At 35.9% G+C, this 25294-nt stretch overlaps 1 protein-coding gene across 4 annotated transcripts in view; it reads right to left on the bottom strand.

The window, feature by feature from the left end:
* Nucleotides 1-2932: 2932 nt before the first annotated feature.
* Nucleotides 2933-25294, bottom strand: part of LOC125688630 (pleckstrin homology domain interacting protein) — a 99939-nt gene continuing 77577 nt past the window's right edge. For 3 of the 4 annotated variants that reach the window (XM_048934848.1, XM_048934847.1, XM_048934851.1), the window contains 16 exons: nt 25093-25200; nt 24574-24698; nt 24273-24355; nt 19232-19343; nt 18970-19031; nt 17394-17549; nt 15325-15445; nt 13293-13418; nt 11981-12053; nt 11516-11566; nt 11006-11155; nt 9606-9758; nt 6605-6768; nt 5859-6139; nt 5364-5525; nt 2933-3718 (listed from right to left, as the gene is read on the bottom strand). In XM_048934848.1, coding sequence (XP_048790805.1) covers nt 3075-3718; nt 5364-5525; nt 5859-6139; nt 6605-6768; nt 9606-9758; nt 11006-11155; nt 11516-11566; nt 11981-12053; nt 13293-13418; nt 15325-15445; nt 17394-17549; nt 18970-19031; nt 19232-19343; nt 24273-24355; nt 24574-24698; nt 25093-25200 — 2571 coding nt within the window. In that variant the 3' untranslated portion in view covers nt 2933-3074. The remainder of the gene's footprint in view (nt 3719-5363; nt 5526-5858; nt 6140-6604; nt 6769-9605; nt 9759-11005; nt 11156-11515; nt 11567-11980; nt 12054-13292; nt 13419-15324; nt 15446-17393; nt 17550-18969; nt 19032-19231; nt 19344-24272; nt 24356-24573; nt 24699-25092; nt 25201-25294) is intronic. The other variant, XM_048934849.1, reaches the window with a different exon arrangement.

A 25294-nucleotide genomic window follows, 5' to 3' on the forward strand; every position in this document is an offset into this window, starting at 1 on the left:
GTCTGTAAGATCATTTGACCACATATGACTATAAACCTATGTAATATTTCAAATGCTGATGTGAAACGAGCACATGGGAATCTGATACTCTGTTTTCTGAGTTGTTAGGTACTTGGGATGGCATTACAGAACATGCATACGGCTGCAAGTTCTTCATTATCAGAACAGTGATCAACAGTTTATTGCTCACATTTAAATATTTAAAACTTGGCCATCTAAAGCTCCTTTTCTGTCTCGATACAGCTTCAAATAACACAATTTTTCCCAACCAAATGCAGTCTGATGGTGACTAAAGTCTCAAGCAGTTTGCAACCTATTGAAACTAAATGATAAAAATAAACCTTTTAAATCTGATATTGACTTCTAATTGTGTGTATGTGTGTGTGTGAGTGTGTTCAAAGTTACCTAACCGATGCACAATTGATTTTAGAAGTTTTGAAAAAAATTGATTTATCTAATATGAATTTCACAATATTGCCTAAGTCACCACTGTCACTGGGTGGGAAGAGTAGCCCTGTTCTGCAGATAAGGCCTTCTATTCTCATAAAGTGAAGATGGATAATTTTCTACCTAGTGTTAAAGGGAACAGATACTATTTAAGTCTCCAAAACTTACATACAGGGTATTTCTGATATATAAATATATACATAAACATGCCATATAAAACATTATTACAAATGGAGTAAATACAGAAGTTGAATTTTAGATATAATCTATCTTGTATATTACAATGCAGATAACATCAGGAAATTACACGTTTTCAAATGATTGCCTTCATCAGTGAGAACTGACAAAATCAACAGGTGAAAGCAATTAGCTCTGAATTATGAAGCTGTACTGTAACTGAACGGCCACAGTTCATCTTACCACATGATCAGTGATGCCATTTTAATTGAATAATACAGACATGTTTCTTAAAAAATATAGAACAACAAATGAAATGCAAATTGATCCCTGTTCCCCAAATTAACAATCACAACAATTCAAAGAGGATCTGGAAGAATATTATAGTCTTTTTTTTTTTTTTGGTAACAAAATGACTGATGAAATTACATTAAACTAAGCACGATGGATACCAGTTTGACACCTACAATAGCATATTTCCATTCCTCTTTGTGCCAGATATCAGTATTCTTTGCTCAAATATTGATGCTTTCTTGTAACAGAAAATAAAGAGTGAGGAATTAGGCCCCAAATGCGTACACAGAATCTGTGCAAAACTAAAGGTTTTAATTCTGTATGCCCTCCCGGATGCTGTCAATGTTGTTTGCTAAAGAAAAGTACTACTAATGAAAAGAATCATTATAAAGTAAGGGTGTACGGAATTGAGGTTTCACGTCAGGTTTATTTCTTGAGCTACGTTAGGGTCACACAGAAATCTGTCACACCACCCAAAGGTCCAAAATAATGCATCGTCAGAAAAATTTGGTTACATTTTTGTACCATACCAGATTTCAGAAAATAGGACTACTTCCGTATTTGTTCCTTAACACTGGACAACATTTGCTTTGAAGTGATAGAAAATGGTATTAAAGTTTGTTTGTAAAGGTATAAAATAACTAAATGTACCATAAACAAATAAATAACTGCTCTTCTTTTCCATAGCAGTACATATAACAATACATTCCCCTAAGTCATATAGTTATCATTTACAATAGACAACTTAATTTTACTAAGGATGCAAGAAATAATAGAATACAAGGCACAATCATTAAATGGAATTTTTCTTTAGGGTGAATATTGACGTATGTCAGCGTGATATACCATAAAAAGTGCAGAAAAACGCAATGTGCAATGAGACCACTGTATAAAACATGATTGCATAAAAAGTGATTTGGCCTTTTTAACCTTAATAATTGAAAATAACCAATCTTCCCCTTAAAATTAAACTATAAAGTATGACATTTTAAAATTTATTTTCAATTCTAGTGCTATCTAAAAAATCCTGAAAAAAATTTATACCTGGGAAATATTTTATACGTATGTGTTTATGTATATATTAATATATACACATACACTCTTCTTTGTAGGTCATTTTAGCCTCTTAAGCACGTCTCAAGTTGTAGAAACAACAATCAATCTGGATCTGAAAGTAAACATCGTAATTCCATACCTGTCCTGTAATTTCCTTGAATCCTTTAACCAATTGTACATTTTGTCTAAAACATCTCTGTCAAAGGACCCCACCAGTGCATTATTTTCTACCAAAAGTACCAAAAAGGATACAGTTCAGAACAATGTTAACAACTTACTATTTAAAACAATACACAGCTTTTTCACTGCAAGTTGTATGCTGTACTGACACTCAAAAAGAAAAAAAAAGGCTTTCCACTGCACTGATTCTCAGTCTTTGGCACAATAAACAGAGATTTAGTGATTGATACAAGAATCAAGGTCTGAAAAATTAGACATTAGTCAAACTTTTTCCAATGTGGATATATATATATATATATATATATTTGTGATTACATTTTTGCTATGTTTGGCAGAACTTGGATAAACCAACAGCCTGTGGTAGGCTCCTTTTGCAGTTGAATGTTCCATCACTACTGAAATCAAGCATTTTCAGATTAGCAAAGTTTGGTATTTTTGTATTCGTACTTAATAGAAATGCAAGTGAATTTACTGCCACTTTTTGTGAAGATCTGCCTTCCTAGGCAACCTAACTTTACAATCAGAGTGTACTTTGCTTGGTCAAAAATAGATTTCTGTTTTCAGTTTGTGGCATTAGAAGTTCCGTCACCTTTTTTAACTGTGTAGAGTACTACACACCGCTCGAGTGGAATAGTTCTCAACTCTGCATGTCAGCTGGAAACTGTTTTAATTATTCTCAACTATGAACAAAATGACTGTTGAAATGCATAACCTATTTGAAGGGCAATAAATAGCAAAAGTTTAAAATATATATTTCTTTCAAAGAACGTTCTTTCAGTTTGTTTTTTTTGCTAGATCTTTCTCCCAAATCAGAACATATTCTTCTAGCCCATAATAGCAGCAGGGAAGCAGAAGTCTGTTCTGCTGTTCCTTAACTGTACCTGCTTCATAGCATTCTGAAGTAAAACACCTGGTAAAAGTTACCAACCAATTAAGTTAGCTTTTGCTTTTTCAGTCAACTTTCGGACTCTGCCTCTGCTAGAAGTTCCAAAAGTTAAGGAGGTGTCTTCAAACAATAGCTGCCTTTGCTCTTCCTCAGAGTCATCTTCATTGTAAAAGGCTGTCCTCCTACCCTGGTTTCTAGTTCTCATGTGAGGTTCAGAATCTTTAAGCTCCTCAGACCCTTCTTCCATAGGCTCATCTATCTTTTTCCTCCTGCTTCTTGTTTGCATTTTAACATTTGCAGGAACTAAAAGGTCCGAGCCTGACGGATGTGTCTTTATCTTTCTTTTTGGCTTTCTACCCCCACGGCCTTTTTTTTGTACCAAGTCTTCCTTCATATTATTTTCAGAAAGCGAATTGCATGCAGTAGAAGCAGAGGCTTCTTCTGGTACATCCTTTGTGGTCTGGACTGTATTCTGCTCTGCAACCTTTTGCTGTTCAACAATTTGTAGCTTTTTTGGTTTTCTGCCTCTTTTCTTGTGCACCACTTCACAAGTACTGTTATTAGCCTCAATCTTCGGTTTCCGTCCAGGGCCTCTTTTAACTGGAGGCTTTGAAGGCTGCCCTCCATGTCCATTTACCTGAATGCTTCCTGATGCCAAAGCATTATTCTTGCAATCTGCTGTAAAGAACAAAATGAAACAAAAGATGAGAGTATGGATGATGCAACAGATTTGCATTTACATTTACTTTCTCACTACTTTAATAAAGTTCTTAGTAACATTTTTGAATGGATTCAAAGTAATTATCAAACCCAAGTATAACTCAAGAGTTTCGTATCAGTAGGCAACAATGACCAATTTCTAGCTGGTCTTAGCTCAAGGTAGCTTGAGACAAAAAAAAGGGGAGAAAAAGTACAGAACAAAAAGAACAGAAGAACAGGCGTGGTCTTTTTCTTGGCTGATGCAAAAGAAGTGACCAAACATTTATACTTGTTATTTATAACAGCAAAATGTTGCTCATAAAGCACTGTTGCAAGGATATGGAATATCTCACAGCAGGTCATCTCTAGATAAATGCAAGTTCCTTGCAGCCCAAGGTATCATCTTTTGCAGTGATTTCATTAGACTAAGCTTATTTCAATAATAAGTGAGGATAAGGTTAGAAATGTGTGAGACAAAAAAAACAACAACAAAACATGCAATTTGCAAAGACATCTCATCAGACAAATGTCAGAAGGAGACATTTGGAGAACTGTATGAACTATGAGGCTTTCTTAGCTGAGTGGCACTGAACCTGGTCATGCCACAGGACCTCTTACAGAGGTGTCCTGATACCAGAGCCCTTGCTTAAAACATGACCAAGAGCAGATTCATAGTATGATGCACCCACTCCTTTGACTGAACAACCATGCACAGGTTCTGCAGTGTTCAAGTACACTCCATAAAGCACTTGTAACACAGGGCTCCATTTTCATGAATGGTTGTGCCACAGACACCTGGATTTTATGTGACCAATCCTCCGGTCACGTAACAGGTACATGTTCTGCCATGCAATATGGTAATAACTGAGGCCCTTGTGAGAAAGAATGGCAAGGAACAGGGCAGGCTATTTAAGTTATCAGACCACAGGTTGCTCATTTGGAAAGAACAAACAATCCTCAGAGAGAAGAGGATGACGGGCAGTAATCAAAGTAGGTGAGGTCCAATTTGCAGACCACTATTTTTCCTGAAGATGCAGAAAAAAATGCTCAGCAGATCTATCTGCTTTGGTAACAGCTTAACATTTCAAAGCTTCTTCATAAGCAGGACAGCTTTTATGTTAGGGAGATTAATTTCAGTCTCCACAGAAACTTTGGGCTTGAACATATCCAGGCACAAAAAGACCAAGCAACTTCAGCCAGAAGATTACATGAAACTAAGTCCAATCAACCCATACGCTCAACAGAAAGAGCAAAGGCTGCATAGCCCTGTCTTGCTGTGCCCCAAGAAAAAAAAAGCAGCAGGGATGCTATCACATTTATGCTTATTGCAATGGAGACCAACAGCATCCCTCTTGAAATAACTTAAAAGCAGGTAAAGATAATTTAACATATCAAAATTGGCTAGACAACCATGGAAACCATTGGTGCTGTGAGCAATCAAAATTATGTTAATTGTCAAGAAGAAAACTGTGATCAAATTATTCCATTAGACTTCCTTATTATGCAAAATCATAACATATATTAATTATTCTACTTATAAAGTTTGAAGTGCAACTATAGCCACAAAATGAGCAAGCAAGAAGGTGTATGTGGGGACAGGAAGCGTTCCAAAGAAACTTTGTACCTTGTTGATTAACAGCAGAGGATTTTACTTTGCGTTTGATTGGCTTCTCTTTCTCAGGATTTTCTTTTGTGGAGTTATTCCTAGTGTTATGACTGTTATCAGATTGGCTAGAGACTGGTAAAATATTCTGGTTCTTGGAATGTTTAGTTGAATTCTCCAGTACTAGAAGGATAAAAAGAAAAGGATAAAAAGAAAAGAAACATATTTATGAAGAGTACTTGATACCATGTTCAATCTAATCCGGCTAAAAAGGAAGTCACATATCCTACTACAAGAATGCAATTCAAATTGTGATCTAGGAGTGAAAAATGTTTTCTGGATTAAATAACATACCTTAACCTGTTCAATTTTTCACTGATGAACCTCAAGGCTTGAAAACAACACCAGTCTTAACTGAGACAAACACATCTGATTTTCCAAAAAGCAGCATTTATGTTTAGAAATATTCTCCACATAAAAAAAAAGCTAGCAGGAAAAGTAACTCCAGCAACTCACCTGACTTTCCTGACCCTGCAGTAGTATTAGGTTTTGTAATTAAAGGCTTTATTGTTAAAGGCTTTCCTCCCGAAGATGTAGATGGTTGCTCTGTAGAAGCCACATCTGTTATCCCCCTATTGCTTCTAGTCCTTACAAGAGAAGAGGTTTCAGCTGCTTTTCCATTCATCTGAGGCGGAGCATGTCTCAGTGTTGTTGATCGCACAGGTATAGAAGATGAAGAGGAGGCAGAAGGTTCTCCCTTCAGCTGAGGTTTTATTAATCTCCGTTTCCTTTCAGGACTGCAAAAGAAGTAAGAATCTGAAACCTGGATGACCACTCTTACATTGTGCAGGAATACACAAAAATAAATACTAGTGTCTGAGACCACAGGAGAAATACAATCAATCATCTCTGTATCAAGTATGTTACAAATATGACATTTTATGAAGAAATTTCTGTATTTGTAAGCCTCTAAAAAGTAAATGTTTAATAAAGGATCACAATACATGCAAGTAAGACAAAATGCGAAGCTATCACTACCCTCAAAATACTGATTTACTGTACATGTTCAGCACTTATACTAGGATAGCTCTAGTTAAAGGTTTAAAACCTCCCACACCATAGCAACTTGCATTTCAAAGCTGTCATTCTGCAACACAGGCAAAACTAAAGGAAGTATTAAGAAACCACCGCACTAAATTCCACTCTTCAGGTACATCAAACATGCACTGCTTTTCACAAATACTGTAAAGAAATGAACATACCTTGATGCAACGCTACTGGAAACTGAGCTGCTTCTGCTTCTTTTTTTCCTTCGTCTCTTTATTGTATTTCTTTTATGAAAGCGCAGGGCAGATTTATAATCTGATAAAATAGAACTTATATGTTCTTCAAAGAAAGCAGAAAGGCGCAAACTCATGCTGTAGATCTAAAAAAGAAAAAAGGCAGTAAATGAGCAAGTTTTCTACTCTTCCAAAGCATCCGTTTATTTATCTATCGCAGTGCAATAGCTAGAAAAGGGTACAGACCAATATGGAACTGTTTTAAAGAAATATACAGTTTTTTGCAACACACACTCATCCAGTTTGCACTAACTGTTCTCACAGTTTGAAAAGTAAATTATGACTGAAGATCACACACAAGCAAAAGGAAGATCTGGAAAAGCCACATTTCCAGCTGTCACTTTCCAACTGCATTTCTAGAATGTGTTCCTTTCTATATTGTTCTCAGCTGAACACGAGCCAGCAGTGTGCCCAGGTGGCCAAGAAGGCCAATGGCATCCTGGCTTGCATCAGGAACGGTGTTCCAGCAGGAACAGGCAGTGATTGTCCCCTGTACTCAGCTCTGGTGAAGCCGCACCTCGAGTACTGTGTCCAGTTTTGGGCCCCTCAACGCAAGAAAGACATTGAGGCCCTGGAGTGGGTTCAAAGGAGGGCAACAAAACTGGTGAGGGGTCTGGAGCACAGGGCTTGTGAGGAGTGGCTGAAGGAGCTGGGAATGTTCAGCCTGGAGAAGAGGAGGCTCAGGGGAGACCTCATTGCTCTCTATAACTTCCTGAAGGGAGGTTGTAGTGAGCTGGGGGTCGGCCTCTTCTCTCGTGTAACTGGTGATAGAAGTAGAGGGAATGGCTTCAAGCTGCACCAGGGCAGATTTAGGCTGGACATTAGGAAATACTACTTTTCTGAAAGACTGGTCAGGCACTGGAATGGGCTGCCCAGGGAGGTGGTGGAGTCACTGACCCTGGAGGTGTGCAAGGAATGTTTGGATTTTGTGTTGAGGGACATGGTTTAATGAGAACTATTGGTGATAGGTGGATGGTTGGACTGGATGATCTTGAAGGCCTTTTCCAACCTTGGTGATTCTGTGATATTCTGAAGAAACAATTGAGAAAGACCCCTCATGGAATTTACTTGGTCATACACAGGATCAAGAAAACTAATTTTCTTCTGCATTATGTTGCATCCATACATCCTAAATTTGAGCACCACTTTATTCCTCTTAGTACTACTAATTAGTACTACTGCTGAGTTGGTTGCAGTAACTATGATAAATGAATTAGAACTATGTAAGCACACAGCACACAGTTTTCTTTCTTTTTTTCTTTCATCCGTCCCCCCCACCCTCCCTCCCGTTCCTGGATGGCTTACAGAGACACAATCCAATCAAACTTCACTTTAGATCATAACTAACTGATGGCACACAGTTGCTATTAATTCTGAAAACAGAAATTCATAAATGAACTGACTAGATGCTTTAAGAATGGACACAGAAAAGTCTCGAAATATGAAACATAACAACAGTATTGCAATAGTTGCCTACCTCATGACATACCGAATTATTTGAGTGCCAGACTAAATGGTGGAAGTGACAGATACTGAGAGCATTTCTGGTGAGGACATCCAAAGAAAATGTGTAAAATACGTGAAAATATGTAAAAATTAGATACAAATGTATGTCTGATGTGCCAAGAAAAAAAATCCAATGGATTTTACATTTACTCTTCAAGAAAAGCATCAGTGATGCAGAGTAAGATACTAAAAATATCACTGAATTGTTAGAGTGAGAATAAAAACAGTGCCATCGCTATACACAGAAGCACATAGATTCCAGAATAAAAAAAATGCCTAACCACAAAACACTCTACTTTTGCTTCTAAGTAAAGTAAAAAAGCTTAATTCACTGACCCAGTCTGTTTGGAAGAACATGGAAAAGAATATAACAATGTCAGAAGAAACAATGAAACCACACTGGAGTTTAAACAACGGCCAGAATTCTTCTATCTTGGTTTTAGCAGATAAAGTAAAATCATGACAGAATCTAGATCTACCCCAAAAGCTTTGCTCTTTGATACAACGACAGGAGAAGGGATTGATTTTTTCAGTCAGCTCAAACTGTGAGTGGGACTGCTACTGACTGAAAAGAGAACAATCACTGACAAAGTCTTGCTAAGAACCCCCATTAAGACATTTGTTCATGCACTTTATGATGACAAAGTCCTAATGATTAATATGCTGCTTAAAAGTCAGTCGTGAAAGCCAGCGAAGACATCAAAACATATTACCAGAAGAAAAGCTACACAGTATGCTTGGACATGCTTAGGTAGCCTTCAACAAAAGCCATATTTGTACTTTTCACCTCCAACAGATAATGCACCTATGAGCGAATTTGAGAGAAAATGTTAAGAACTCTACCAGTAGAAAGGTATTTCAGTACCAGCTTAGTAACAGCAGCTTTGTAGGCTCAATTTTGTGCAAGATTTTTGGGAAACAGAACTGTTTAAGTGCCTCTTCACTATCTCATCACATCCTAGTGAACACTAGAATTCTCTTGTTGTGATATTTTCAGTTTTGGACAACTTCATAAGTGGAGGAAGTTGGGGGTACATATATGTTCAGATCTGCATGCACAAAGAAAACCCTGTTTCTTCTCCAAAATATCAGTTACACTCTACTACTGTACATACAGTCACCATCTGTGTGTACACCATTTCTACCATCTTTCCTTCAGCACAGATCTCCTTCCAGATCCACTTGGAAATATTTTGAAACAAACTTGCAGAATATCAGAAGTACAGACACTTAAACAGCAAACTTTCTTTCAAAATACAAGGTTGCACTACCTTCTCAGAAATATTCATGTTTGAAAATCAGAAATAATTGAATTGATTACTGTTTAAAAAAATGTAATTTCTGATTTTCTGCCCTGTTAGATTTTTCTAAAACAATAAATATTCTTAAATAAATAAATAAATAAATAAAATCTTACCCTTGATCTTTTACTTGGTGTGTAGGCCTTTGAATTGCTGAAAATTAGTCTCACATCTTTACACAACTCCATTGGTGACTCATAGTTACCAGCTTCCAGTGTTTCTCTAACAGTAGCAAAATCCATAGGTGTGTCAATAATATCTCTGTAATCCTGTTAAAAAACAGCAAAGTATTATATTTTATATATATATATTATATATATTAATTTTTTTTTCAAGCCTCAATATATCATTTTGATCTGAATGAATTTGACACATCTACTAAAGTCTCATATTGTTTTCACATGCTAGCATTAAAACACGCAGTTTGAGTATTTTAATCTGATGACAGTCAGTGCATTTCTGCTGAAACCTGAGCAGTCCCCCAGATGGAGATCTGACAGTTTAAGAAGGTTAATACTGGAATAATGAAAATTGCACAGACCCTGTTCAAACCAATCATAGAATTTTTACTAGGCTACAGAAGAAACAAGAGAACAGTCATATGATAAGAAGTTCAAATACCCACAAGAAGTTGAATTGAACCATCAGAACGTGCACAAGCGGTGCAAGTAACTCTGTAAAAAGGTAGGGAAGAGAGCATTTCATGCTCAAACCTAGTAAGGTGCTCCTTATCAGCTCATGCAAGAATCTGAATCACAACAGCTGGCTACTTGTAGTTAGCCATGGCACAAAGTTAAAGTTTCTTCAATTATAACATTATATAATATTATAATAAAAAATTATAACTACAGTGAATTAATGTCCCCAGAGCATCAAGACCAACCTAACCACTGACTTCTGAAGAGAATCCTCTCTTTTTTTCTAATTGAGAAATGATTTATCCCAGAGATTCTTTAGAGAAGGAAGAAAGAGATCCAAGGCAACAGGGCTTTTGTGTTAAAACATTCAGTTTTTACAACTGGCTGCTCAAAGCTATTTTCATTCCAATGGAATCATCCTGGCAGAAAGCTGTTATTGTTATTACAGTTAATATTTCACTACAGTGCTTCAAAGTGTACTTTTTCCACAACAGTCTTGATGACTGTGATATGAAAATTACTCTTAGTTTGTATGCTTCTGAAATGAAAACAAACAAATGTGCCTCAGTAATATGTGTTGCAACAAGCAGCCAAACATATTCACTTCATATGTGACCATTTTTCACCCAGGAAAGGACACAGGCATCTTAATCTCAAAAGCTGTGTACTTAATAACACAGTCATGTCTTTTAAGAGAGCAGAGATGTACAATTTATTTTGAAATAAACATTATTATGAAGCGACAATCAAGCATGGATAGAAAAGCTCTGTCAATAACATTGCCTCAAGTTTCAATTAAATGAGGTGAAAGAATGGTCACAGTTGAAAGAAACCTAACAACGGTATTATGATCAATCTTGCTGTTCTCAAACACTCACTGGATATTCAAGGAGATCCACCGGCTGCCGAAATGGTTCAGAGTCCTCACACTGAAAAATGAGATTCAGCAGCTCCTGGCACTGTTTCTTCCACGACTGAATGTCGTATGACTGGGCCCTATTACGTAGCCGCCTCTTCGGCTGATGATCCTGAAATGACAATATTGTCTGCTATTTATTCAATAAACCATCTCTCTTTTTACAAAGTCAAATGTAAAGGGTACCCCTGCAGGACACAAATTCTAATTAATTATTTAGTAACATGCAACAGAATCACAGAACTGTAGCAGTTGGAAGGGACCTCCAGAGATCAGAGTCCAACCCAAACAGCCCATGCAGAAATTTTTTTATACTGGACAACTCAGGAGAGTAACTCTTCAGTCACAATAAATTCAACACTTTCCAAAAGATGAGATTACATAATTATAGACATACAATTTTAAATCCAATTTGTTTACAAAAACATTTCATATTATTTGATGCACTATAAGCAACAAAATATGATTTTACCTTTCTTTTTCTAGTGGAAGTTCCTGGCACATTTGTATCTTTCTCTTCTTCCTTTGAGCAAGATAATGAGTTGCATAAAAATGTTAAAAAAATATAAGCATAGATGAGTAGGTAAATTCTGTCATATTTCATCTCATAATTTGAGTCTTAACAATTCCATCCATGTCCCTCTAGAAAGCATTTCGTGTGACCATCAGTTTCAAGAATCTCTCAGTAGTCTAAGAAAAAGCTCTCTGCACTACAGGAAAAGAGGAAGCTGGATTTTTACCAATTTCCCAGCTAACAAGAAACATCTAATTGGCAGTATACCCTACTCTAACATATACCCTAACCCTATACCTATATCTATCTATACCCTACTCTATAACAGTGACTGAACAAAGTACTTTTGCATCCAGTGAGAAAGATGCTTCAGTCTCATTTGTCCCATCCAGCAATGCCAACATTCAAGACACAACCACTTACCTCATCAGAGTCAGACAACACTTTCTTCTTCATTGCATTGTATAATAGAATTATGTCATAGCAACTCTGGTCTCTGTACAAAAGAAATACATGCTAGTTTTATTTTCTGTCTTCATCTATGGAATCAACCGTATTTTGCATAGAGTACGGACAATATTTATTAAGTCATACTTAAACGAAGTGATGAAGTGTTTAGTGCCTTAGAAATACTTAGAGGACCACATTAATAAGAAAAGCTAATCTATTGTTCAAAAGCTGCAAAATATTTTCTATATTCCATAAAATACAGAATGCTTAACAGTGATATTTCAAAATGAAAAACCATAATCCCTTACCATGAGCTTATTAGCATTAGGAAAATCTATTATATCTCATAAAGGGCTGTGGAGCCTATTCAGCTTTAAGAAACATTTAATATGTGTTTCTGGTTCACTTAAATGAGTATATTAATTGGCACAAGCTATAGACCATTATTAAATAAGAATAGTCATGCATTGCAGTAATTTAGGTAAGTCAATTAAAAACACACACTTTTAATAACACCAGTGTGCTTAATTAATCAAAAGAAAAGAAACTATGTAGGATAAAGACATTAAAGAACTAAAATTATTAACAGTGCAGCCTTTCTGGTGTGTATCTGTTCCTAAAGGTGGGTTTCACTAAAACTTTAACATCTGAAGCAGTTAAGTACTTTTCACTGTTTTTGCCAGTGTCTGATATCAAATCTCAGAGATTTATGTTGCCGCTACAGAAGTCTTAGATTTTCCAGTAAGTAATGTAATTCTAATGTTTTTAAAAGAAAATACTAACGCTTTATTCAACTAATGAAGCATCTTGCCATTTAACCATGTAAAAGCAGATGCATTCACTGCCTACAAGCAAATCAGGACAGCGGGCATAATAAGCTCTAGCAAACTTTAGATTGCAGACAGTCACGAAAAAGGTTTGAGACTGTTTCTATTGACTGCAATGCCTCCAATTTTTATTTTGTACACCAACCATCACTTTCAGGCACATTCAGCTGTAAACATTTTAGAATTAACTTCCCAGTTATACTAAGAAAAGTAGCAATAAAATTAAATATATTCATCATTCCACAGATACTCATACCCACGTTTATTATTCAGTAAAAAGTCTCCAGTCAACGTATTATAAAACTTCATCTTGTTTTGCAGCCTAATGTCCTCTTGTTTTGTAAACACAAACTTTCTTTTTTTCTGCCCTAGCAGCAGACAACTGGCTTATTGAAGCTACAGAACCACCTCTTTGTAATTTATATTTCAAAGAGCTAAGACTTTGGTAAGAAACTCACTTTATGAAGTGTAGCAGAAGATCTGTGACAAATTTGGCAGACTTGACAATAGGACTTCCAGGTTCATTAAATGTGCGAGTGTTATGTTCTATGTATCGGACTTCCCACATTAATGAAGAAAGTCGTCTGTGCAAGAGAGATGAGTCAACATCATGGAAAAAAAAGCCAGTATCAAACAGACTACATTTCCAACAATATATTTTAAAAGAGGAGAAAAAGCCTCATATTCTTCTTCCAGTGCATTATTCTGTTCATTCTTTGACATTAAATTAGAAAACATATACGCTCACACACATTACCCTACATGACCAGCAGAAGGAAGCTTCCTCAGGCTTCTTGTCCTCCCATGTCCTGACATTATACAGACAGCTTGCAATCCTCAGAAAGATTCACTTGTAATGCTTTAGCTATTACTAATCTTTTATAATATAAGCAACCCAGCATGTATCACTTCTTAAGTCATAGTTGAGAATTACCAAAACTGTAATGATGAAAATGTATTAAAAGTACACATCTTAATAAGTGGCAATGATCAGAATTCCTCACATAGGTCTAATTTAGTTCCCTGACTAAAGAATAGTCACAATGTTGTGACTGTATGTATGTATGTATGTATGTATGATCAAAGCAAAATCAGTGTGTGTGTGCGCGCACTGTAGAAACATACTGGCATCATAAGACTCTTGTTTCAGAAAAGGAATAATGCCCTAAGGGCAGGCCTCACGAAAAGCTACTGAAGACATCAGAAGCAATCTGAACTGCCATTTCCCCACACACTAAAGGAAAATAATTCACTGGAATACACAAGGCAATAATCATTAGCTAACCAAGCCCAGACAATCCTACAAACTAGTAAAAACCAATTTAATGAAGAAGCTATGCCAGTGACCAAAAATAACTGATGATTTTGACAAAAGGAAACAAATCCAACTGACTGAAGACTCCTTGCCTCTGCTGACGACGTGGCAGTACATTAGAAAAGCCAAAGCTAGATCATCATGCAATTAACATGGAACCAGATGCGTGTACATTATGGCATTATAAAATATAAAACCTAGGCATCCTTTAAAAAATGAAAATGTGATTTCTATTTAGAATACTATCTCCAGTCAGTACATGTGAAGTTCTATGAACTAACATTGAAATTTTGCCCAAGTCAACATGCTGTGGAATCACAGAAATGTTTGAATTGAAAGGGACCCTTAAAGATCAGCTTGTCTGGCTCCCCTGCAATGAACAGAGATACCTACAGCTACACCAGGGTACTCAGAGCCCTGTCCACCCTGACCTTGGATGCCTCCAGAGATGGGGCATCCACCACCTCTCTGGGCAAGCTGCTTCAGAGCCTCACCACTCTTACTGTAAAAAAGCTTTTTCCTTATATGCCATCTAAATCTCCTATCCTTTTAGCTCGGAACCATTTCCCCTCGTCCTGTTCAGATGAATTCAACAAAAGCATTAGAGGGAGACTCAATTGCAAACCATAAATTTTCCAAGACAAAAAAGCAAAAAGTAATATTTTAAAGGAACGTGCTCCTTAATGGATAATATTTTTACTGCATATAAAATGCTATGATTGCAATCACAGTTTAGGGAAAACGTCAAAATCGCGTAAAAAAGGTTAAAAATTACTTTTGTTGCTGTCCAATCATTTAGAATTTCAGGGCCAACAATTGAATAAACTATGCTCTATTTCATGTCTTAACATGATAATGGAAGATTTAAAATCAAACAAACAGAAGTACATTATATACCTATAGAACACTTACAGGTGTCTAAGGTTTCTCCCATTAAAAAAATACCAGAAGCAAACCTAATTTACTTTGCAATACTCACATGACATAAACAAGAATTGACATCACATAATTGTAAACTGCATTTTGGTCAACAGATGTTCAATCCCTTTAGAATAGAAGATTAGACAAACAAAAGCACACCTGTGCACATTTCTAAATTGGGTATAACAAGACTAACAGCTACCAAAACCACTGCTGGCAATATTTCACAGTAGTAACTGAGACTTGGATCTAACCTGTAAAATCTGCTTTCCAGTCTTTGTTTAATGGTACTCAGGTCTGTAGGATATGCCACAACAGTGCAATACATTGGATAAGCTTGAAGATCCACAGGGGCCACAAAAGCAGATGCAATATCTACACAGAAATCAAAATCAATCCAAGTTACATATCACAAAAACTATTAGAGTTCCAAGAATTTCAAAGTTTCCTCCTGCAACACATGCTATTTTTGCATGCTTGAAACACATGGCATTTACCCAAAATCAACAGTAATAACCATGCTAGATACTCTGAACAATTCGTATTATTTTACATGTACAATGTTTGCTCACATGTATGCTGCTAGTACAAGTGCTGTATTGCATACCCATCCCATTATGCATGAAGCACCATGCTCTTCAGAGACACAGCAAGTGAATGCAAAATAAACACATTTGAAAAGTAAATTTAAACATATAAATTACACATATAAGAAGATCTGCAATTCAGAATTATTATTTACAAGACACATTCGTTCCATTTAGTTTTATATTGCCACTCTCTCAACTTCAAACAAAACAACTCATTAAATTCTCACCATAAAAGCCATAGTAGTATTTTGATCTCATTAAGATATGGAGAAAAGCCATTCTCAATATAAAACAGAAATACAATTCTTCCGTCTTGACCAAATAGCAAAGAAGCTATTTTGTACTGATCCACCATAAAGCCAAAGAGCAATGGGCAATTTAAGTCTATGCACCTGGCACAAATTTTGTTTGTTTTTTCCCCCAACTATGCTTAAAGCATCATGTCTGCTTAGACATCATTCCAACATTTCAAACCAAGAAGGAAAATAAAAGAGAAAAGCAAATAACACCCTTAAAGTACCTCTCCAATGTTTTCAAAAAACAGAAACTCTCTTCCTGTAAAAGCTGTTAACTTTCTCTTGCAAACATTTGAACAACAGCTACTTTGGACAAATACACACCACATATGCTACAGTTAAATCCCAAACTAAGTAGTATGCCATACAAAAAATGAAAAACGTGAAACTATTTCCCTGATAAACATACACAGTGATAACAATCAAAACTTCCTTTCCTCAAAATTTTTGAATATAATTCTGTAATTTGGATTAGTGCATTTACATATAAATTTTATTTCTTCTGGAAGCAAAAGGACGCTTCTTATAAAACCAAAGGAGTCGTAATGTAGGATACCCATGAGTCAGAAGTATTTAAAAAATTAATAGTTTTCTAGGATTTTTGAACATAAGTAATTCAAAATCAGAACTGTCTTTGGCAAGCTACATATACGTAATTTACAACTATTGTTACCCAAAGATCTAAGACTGCTGACTTGTCACAGAATATGCAAAGATCTGTGATTCAGCCAGTATTTCACTGATATATCTCCAGCTCACACACTCATCCTTGATCATGAAAACGTTGCAGTGATGTGTTTAGTGTTTTAACAATTACCTTTTCAAAAGCTGCCTTCTACTTCTAAAGAGTAATTGTTCTACATCCAAATAGCAAGTGGCTTTTCATAAGTTAATCAATTACTTTATCCTCAATATTTGCTTTTACAGAACTTCTCTTCTGTTTTTTTTTTCCAGACACAACTAAGGTTATGTGGGGGAGAAAAGTGGAGTTAAAAGAAGGCTAATACAGGAGAAACCTAGACAAAGGAATCTCTTCACTAAATATATATGATTTTTTTCCTATCTACCTGTAGTACAGTTAGTATTCTGTGCAACAGAAGGCTGGCACTTCCAAGCCTAATGCATAATTTGAGTAGCTAACAAAAAAAATCAAGTACTTGTTTTTACCATGCAAGACCCAACCCCCCTCAATGTCAAGTTAAAAAAAATAAATAAATGAATTACCTTTCAAAAGAAAGTTCAGGTTTTTGTATGTAATTCACTATATGGAAAATTTAATATGTGCAGTAATAAAGTTCTGTTCCATTTAATCAAATAGAAGGTGCATTATTATTATTAGCAACATTAGCAGTTACTGGTTTCCGTAATTTCAGAAGTGCACATAGCATAGGTACAAAACATAATACAAAAACACTTCCTATAATATTCAAGCCATACCTAGAGTCATGAGTTGGTTTATGCCTGCAATTATTCTGTCACACTCCTGGTCTCGTGTCCTGGAGCCCCACTCTCCATCCAGAGGTTTATAGAGCAGTGTTCTGCGCTCTTCATCTGTTAAAGGAACACTAGTTCCCAGTTCTTCTGGAAATACAGCTAGAATGTAACATGAAAATTCAATGAAATACTCATCTTTGTACCTTAGGAAATACATGAATCTACTCAACTAAGAAAAATTAATTCAAAATATAGATCATCATTCTACTAATCAAGACAAACATCAGTTTTGTATTAAAAATGTTTTGAGGAAATCATTCAGTATCCTTTCTATTGTTGTATTTTAAATTTAAATCTTTACGATGTAATTTGGTGTGCAAATCCTTTATTAAACTAGATTTACTGCCTTCCAAATAGCTAACTGCAGAATTTATTTTACAACCAATTTGGGGTAAACTTTTATCGTAATTGAAGTTTATGTTTGTTTCTTAAAACCCCAAATTCTTGGCAATGCAGCCAGGATTTGTAGTGGATGACTTTCAGACAGAGCTTAAGGTGTTTGATGTTAGAGACTGAAACAGTCTCCATGGAGGGATTCAACCCCGTCAATTTTCTCAAGTCAAATACTAAAAGCGCAACTTCTGAGCAAGCAAAATGAGGTGCCATCAGTCTGGCATTCTTAATGATCTACCAACTTTGACAGCCCATAATGTAACAGGTGGATTTTCAGAGAATGATGCACACTGCTCTTCTTTAACTTCCTTTTGTTTGAAAAAAAGTTATAAGACAGCATTTGTGGATGCAGTGTGGATACAAATTCAGATTCAGTTGTCTGCTTGCTGTAGTTATTTACTCTGGTCATATTATCACTCTTGATTTTGACTTATTTATAAGAAGTACCAATTAAAAGAAGGGTTGAAATGAAAAGTGGAAATGAAACATGTACAACTTGGAAGAATGAAGAGTTACACATGGTTACTTGTGGATGACAAAATTAGCAAAAGTTTCCTGTAAAATAGAAGGAAAAATGCTGATTTTGCTTTGCTTTTTAACCAGATTTTAATAAAACCATCAAAACATTTGAGTAAAGAAGAAATGCAATATTCTGTCCTTGGCCTGTGAACAGTGCCCCTGCTGTACTGCCCACTCTGTTGCATGTTTATCTGCCACAAGTTCTGGATCAAACAGGCAGCAAAGCCTATTTCGAATGCTCTCACTGGCACATGTTGAGACTTCAATGCGCAGAACACCTGCAAGCATGCCAAGAGTTCTGAGAATAGGCAGCTCAAAGCTGACATGGGGCACAGGCTTATCTTCAAACCTCTCTAAATGCACAACAAGTTAACTGCAACAGTACACTGCCTACTAGGAGTTTTTGTAACATTCCTGGCTATTTCTACACACTTTGTTTAAGCCTGCTTTTTTCCTAAGGGAAAGGTGTCAGTCCATTTATCTTGGTCCATATTTAGTTTAGTAATTACCAATGTTCTTTAAATGCACTCCTTAAGAGGTGAAATTGTACATTTTTTACTTCTTTATATACACTCTTAAAGCAAACTGAGTTCTTAATGTACCATACCATTAGTTGGTATCAGCTCCATGTCCCAAGGACTCATCTTCTCAGTATCTCCATTATCCCAGCTTAAAAAATAACCACATTTAAATTACTAATATTGCTTAAAGTAATTTAATGTTTGTAACATAATTTATTTAGATTTAAAAGACTATTGTAATAAACTGGTACAGTGAGATGCATGACTGAATTTAACGAGAGGAAGTTGCTCAGTCAATACGTCAAACGAAATATTTAATTATAATAGATTGAAGATAAGTTTGCTAACCAGACATTGTAGCACTGAAATAAGCTATCGGGATAATCGGGCTGAAGGGGTTCCTGGCTTTCAATTGTTCCAAACCACCAGGCATCATCTATCACTGATCTGAAGCGGTCGCCTAGGTAAGAGCACAAAATAATTTCATCAATACAGGGCACCTTACTCCTATGAAGAAAATCAGTTTACAGATACCTTCAGTTTGATCTTGAATAGAGATCCCTTTAAATGCTTGCAGCATGAACAGAAATACGAATCACATTATTTAAAGAAACAAATGGAAAAAACAATCACAATGAAACTCTTAAATTCTTTCTGAAGGTTACCTTTAAATCAAAATGAAGCAGTTAAGAATGGGCACAAATAAAAACAATCAACGGCTTACAAATACAATCCCATGACCCTTATATATGAATTTATTTCTTAATTTCATACAAAACTAGGACATTGCAATGTTGCACCTTTAAGACTAAAATCTACTTGCATTAAATGCCACATGCTATCTCAAAATAACTACGCACTGACACATCTGTACAGGGAATACTTTTACATGCTGCTGAGCAAATTCTCCTTGGTTTCTGAAGTGTTTTTCAGCTATGTGTATAAACAATTTCCAACTGCAAATCAGAGGTTCATTTCCTTTATTCTGCAGGCAATCTGACTGATAGAATTTAATTTATTAAAGATTCCTCAACAACTTTGCAGTCATTTATGATGACTTGAAATGGTTCACCACCGCAATGCAATTGTAGAGCTAAGCAAAAAGGTCAGAAGCATTATTTAAAGAATTACACATCAGAATACAAGGAACACACATCACTGTAATTTTTAACTTTCCATAAAACATGCCACAGAAATTAGAAACAATTTTAGTGAAGCACTTCACTCAATCCAAGAACAAAGATCATTTAAATTATCTGAGATTCCTAGAACTGTACACTCTTGCTTTCAAGAGATTTGAAAACTATGCACACCACTTTCTAACCTTCAGCAATGCTTTTCTCCTCCTCCAACAAACTCACATAAAGGAAATAGCCCACAACCTTTTGCTCAAATGCTTGCTGCAGTTGTCTGAATTATTAACGACTACATATATTCTCAAGACATTCTGCTTTCTTTGCTGCACTTTTTTTTTTTTTAAATGGATTGCAAGTATACATATCAAATACAAAACTTCCATTCAGTGTGCTGAAAGTAGCAGAACAAAGTAATTCATACCAGTAAAATCTGAAATGCAATATCCAAAACGAAAATAAGGGTTGATGCTGTATTCTATGGGCACAGAGTAGCCTGAAGAGCTCTTACAGAACAGTCTCCCTACATGGCATTCCCCAGCCATCAGTTTTAGAAAGAGACATGAGTGGGTATGATTGTGAGTTGTGAGATTGTGAGATTAAGCAGTTCAGAATTACATAAAGGAATATATACCAGCTGTCTCTTCGCATTTTTTCAAAAGCCACAGCATTCCAATGGACAGAATGCTAAGGTAAGAAGAGCACATAATTGAAAATGCTCACAGATAGATCCCTTCGACAATTATTTTGTGTGATCTCATCTGTGGGATAAGGAAGCTATTTATGAAGACATTAAATCAAAAATTCTTATTAAAAGAGGGATTTAATATAATTTTCCAAAATTGAATATCAGCAGATACTGTCAACTTGGTGGAATTATAAAATATATGCTAAACTTACAGTGGCTACTATCCAAGAGGTATGTATGCATACCTGTCTTACATGAATAGCAAATGCTCAAGGAATCCTACCAGAATATGTTTTAGCTCAAATATTAGTATTCTAATTCAACCAGAAGACAATGAGATGCAATAAATACATGCCTGAGTACGAAGAAAAACCTATCACTCCTCAACCTTTATAAACGTGTTATCTTAAGGACTGATACACTTAAATCACAGGAACTCTTGGTATTAAAAAAAATACAAATAATGTATATGAAGGAAATATTCTTCCTTTTCACCACCACCACAAAAAATCTCTAACATAACAAAAAAACACAAACCACCACCTAGGATCATTATTGGTTAAGAAATAAAATACTTTAATGACTTAGAATGAAGCCAGAATATTTAATATTCGGTGATCCTTCTAACAGTAGCTATAAAAATATTCATCTGTAGGCTAAGAGACAGAAAACGTAGAGAAATAAGAAACGATAGTAATGGTAGTCCTGAGAGGTCAAACTAGCAACTGCTCAGAATGTTTTAATATTGTGTTCTACACTGCAACAAAATACTGCAGTGTTTGTTCTAACTACATTAAGTATGCACTTGGAAAATACCTATAGTGTCAAGAAGAGACCAGGGTTGTACTTCAGAAGACTCCTGGAAGAGCTGTAACAATTTTAGCATCAGTGCCCTTCCTAGCCCTGCTTTAGTGTTTCATATAGTCTCACAAAAGGAGACTATTTTAACACTATTCTTACCACCCAGAAAAGGAGCTGAACAATGAACCCTGAAACACAGTTGTCAGAGTTACGAACTGGTATTAACCAGTAACAACTTGAGACTTACATTATTTGCCCAGAAATCTTGACAAAAGATTCTGGAGCTTAGAAAAATACTTTTTGTGTAGTCGTGAACCTTTCACGACTTCAGGTTTCTCAAAAAATAATTGTGAGCCTAGGGAGGAGATGCTACCTGTCCTCATAGCCTTGAGAGTAAGAAGGCTAACAGCTTAAATTCCCTCCACTACCTCTAGATTTGTCACTTATTTCTGTCTTGGCTGTATATATGAGGCATGGCAGTCATTCTTTAACTACTGCCACAATCTTGTGGAAACACCTTTATAGAGTGGCAAAGGAGAAGGCCACAGATTAACACCTATCATACTAAAATGGTGACATTTTAGTAGGTGTTCACCAAGCTTGTTTCCTAAGGGATCTTCATACTATATTAATCTTTAATGAGGAAATGAAGGTATATTTTCCCAATGATTTAGAAGCTATGGGTTTTCACCACACTCCCTTAGATTTGAAGACTAGCTGTCCTTTTGAAGAAGATCATAATGCGTGACAGGATATGGAACTTTATTAATATGGCATGACATAAGTTATATTTATATATGCTATTGGCTTTCTTGGCCCCCTGGGCATGCTTCTGGCGCATATTCAGCTGAGCGTCAACCAACACCCCCAGGTTCATTTCTTCCCACAGTCTTCTAGCCACAGATGGTCAAGAAGGCCAATGGCATCATGGCTTGTATCAGAAATAGTGTTACCAAGGATGTGATTGTCCCTCTGTACTCAGCTCTGGTGAGGCCGCATCTTGAGTACTGTGTTCAGTTTTTGGCCCCTCACTACAAGGAAGACATTGAGGCTCTGGAGCTTGTCCAGGGTAGAGCAACAAAGCTGCTGAGGGCACTGGATCACAAGTCTTATGAGGAGCAGATGAGGGAACTGGGATCGTTGAGCCTCCTCTCGTCCAGACTAAAAGGAGACCTTATCACTCTCTGCAACAACCTGAAAGGAGGTTGTGCTGACGTGGGGGTCAACCTCTTCTCTCATGTAACTCACAACAGGACTAGAGGGAATGGCCTCAAGTTGTGACAGGGGAGATTCAGGTTGGACGTTTTTTTTCTCAGGGAGTTGGTGGACTCACCATCCCTGGAAATGCCCGAGAAATATTTAGGTGTTGTACTAAAAGGAAATACTGATGGAAGGTGGATGGTTGGACTGGAAGATCTTGGGAGTCTTTTCTAACCTTCATGATTCTGTGATTCAGTATATTACTAATGCACGCACATACTCAACAAGGATGTCATAATTTACAAAGGACAGGGCACCAATTCACCTCTCCTGGCAGAAAAATCAGATAAGAAGCAATTAGAAAGAGCTTCTGACATAGCTGTTCCACTTGTTCAGGTTACTTAAGTACAATGAACTTAGCAGATGACATCAAAAAGGAGATAGTGCACTCAGAATAAAAATGAAGTGCATTTGCAGAAACATGTACCATACCAACTGTTACTGAACAGGCAATCAGATATACCATCATGCTGTTGCATTAAAATCTTCCCTTCATTTATATGATGCTTTGCCTGAAGTGGTAAATAAATAAATAAATGCCACCAAGTCAGCTTTGTGTATGCTACATGCAGCTCCTGAACAGAAGAACTGCAGGAACTCAATCTGTATGCCAATCGGTGCTAGTTTACAAAAACTCAGAGTTGGTTTAATATTATACCTATATATATATATTGTCTTATAATTCTCAAAACATGGTATAAAACCAAATTTATCCCTTAGGGGAAGAGTTCATCCTGAACTCTGAAGAATCAGTCATACTGGCTCAATCTTTCAAGTTCAGGGACAATCTAAGAGCATTCTTAAGAATAAGAACATGTTTATTTCATGACCTCCTGAAAGAAAACAGAGAAACATTTTGTCATAACGTAGCTTTCTCCTCTTGTTTGATTTCATTGTTAAAAGGTGATCTTTGCCGTTGCTCAGAAAAGTTGACTAGGAAGTAGATCTGACTAGAGTAACATGCTTATTACAAACACTCTTAAGTATCCAACACTTTACCCAAACAAGTAAAAAGAGATAGGAAGGGTATTTTGTTTGAATAATCTAGAGATCATAAATTTCAAATGGTTGAAAAAGCATTTCTGTATTTCCAGAAATAAGCAGGTCTGAAAGAACAGAAAAAAAAATATTCTAGTAATAATTAGGTTGAAAGTGGGCCCTCAATCTGAAAAATAGAAAGAAAAGCAATGCATGCGATAAAAGATGTCAGTTACCAATAAATATTGTATTTCTGTAAAGGTATTCTTCATTCCTCCCTGTAAACACACAACTGAGATTTTCTTTGCACCTTCATTCACAAATCAACTTCAGTATTCTGTTTGCTTGCCTGTTGCTTCAGTCAAGGACAAAGTGAGACTCTCATGCAAATATAGCCAGAGCTTATCCTCCAATTCCAGTATAATATAAGGATTTATTTACCACAACCTACCTTTAAATTAGTTATGATGAAAATACAGAGATGTGAAAACAATCCAACGAAAAGACCTAGAAACCCCACATAACTTACCTATATTCCATCGCCTATGTTTTGCATCATCAAATTGCTGCCTCAAAACTAGGAAGTCTATGACATCTGGCATGTCATGGTACCTAAATACAATAGAACACACAACTAATAAGTAATACAAAAAAAACATGAAATAAGGCACTTATGTAATAACTCAACACTTTGACTTCAAACCTTCAAAATCTACAGTTCTAATCACTGATTTTCAGGACAATCCAGAATTACCAAAAAAACCCAAAAAAAAACAAAAAAAAAAAAAAAAACAAGCTTTCCAATTTGAATATAACAATTCTTTTCTTACTTCATGGTGAATGATCCTCCAGTTAGTTTACCCGTATCAGGGTCAAGAAAAGCTAGTTTAAGACAGCAGAGAGTAGGCAATCCCACTTCATACTTAATCCCAACTATTTTCATCAATTCTTGCTCCTGGAATAAACAAAATGCTATGTTAGTTATCTTTAACTTCACTGGCGGTACAACTTTCTGAAACATGACAATATGAGCACACCAAAATTAGCAGATACCCAACAGCACATGTCAAAAAAATCAAGTATTTAATTCTGTATTGTTTGGAATATATTTTGCTATGAGATATAAGTGAAGTAAAAATAAAATCAGACTAACTGATTTTTGCTCAAATAATTCAGGGAAGAAATACAATTTAAGGTATGATTTAATTTGGCTTTTAGGTTAAATTTTTTCCCCTTACGTCTATCTTAAGAATCCAATATTAGGAACATCTGTGTCAGCAAACTTCTTCCAGATAGTCTCCAAAATTCTTATGTTAAGATACCAAAGAAAAATGAAAAAGAAATCGTACCCGTAATTCCATTTTATGCCATGGTTGTTTTTTGGGATTAATACTATATATTTTGTTCTTCTTAGCCATTACTACATATGCTTCATGACCTTGTCGGAAATAGTAGACCTAAAAGTGAAATGAGACAGCTGACTAAGATTTTGAACAATCTAAGTAATAAAGGATGCCAATGTACTGCTGTCATACAGCATATGCACTCTCT

This window comes from Lagopus muta, chromosome 2 (assembly GCF_023343835.1).
Source record: "Lagopus muta isolate bLagMut1 chromosome 2, bLagMut1 primary, whole genome shotgun sequence".
Taxonomy (NCBI): Eukaryota; Metazoa; Chordata; class Aves; order Galliformes; family Phasianidae; genus Lagopus; species Lagopus muta.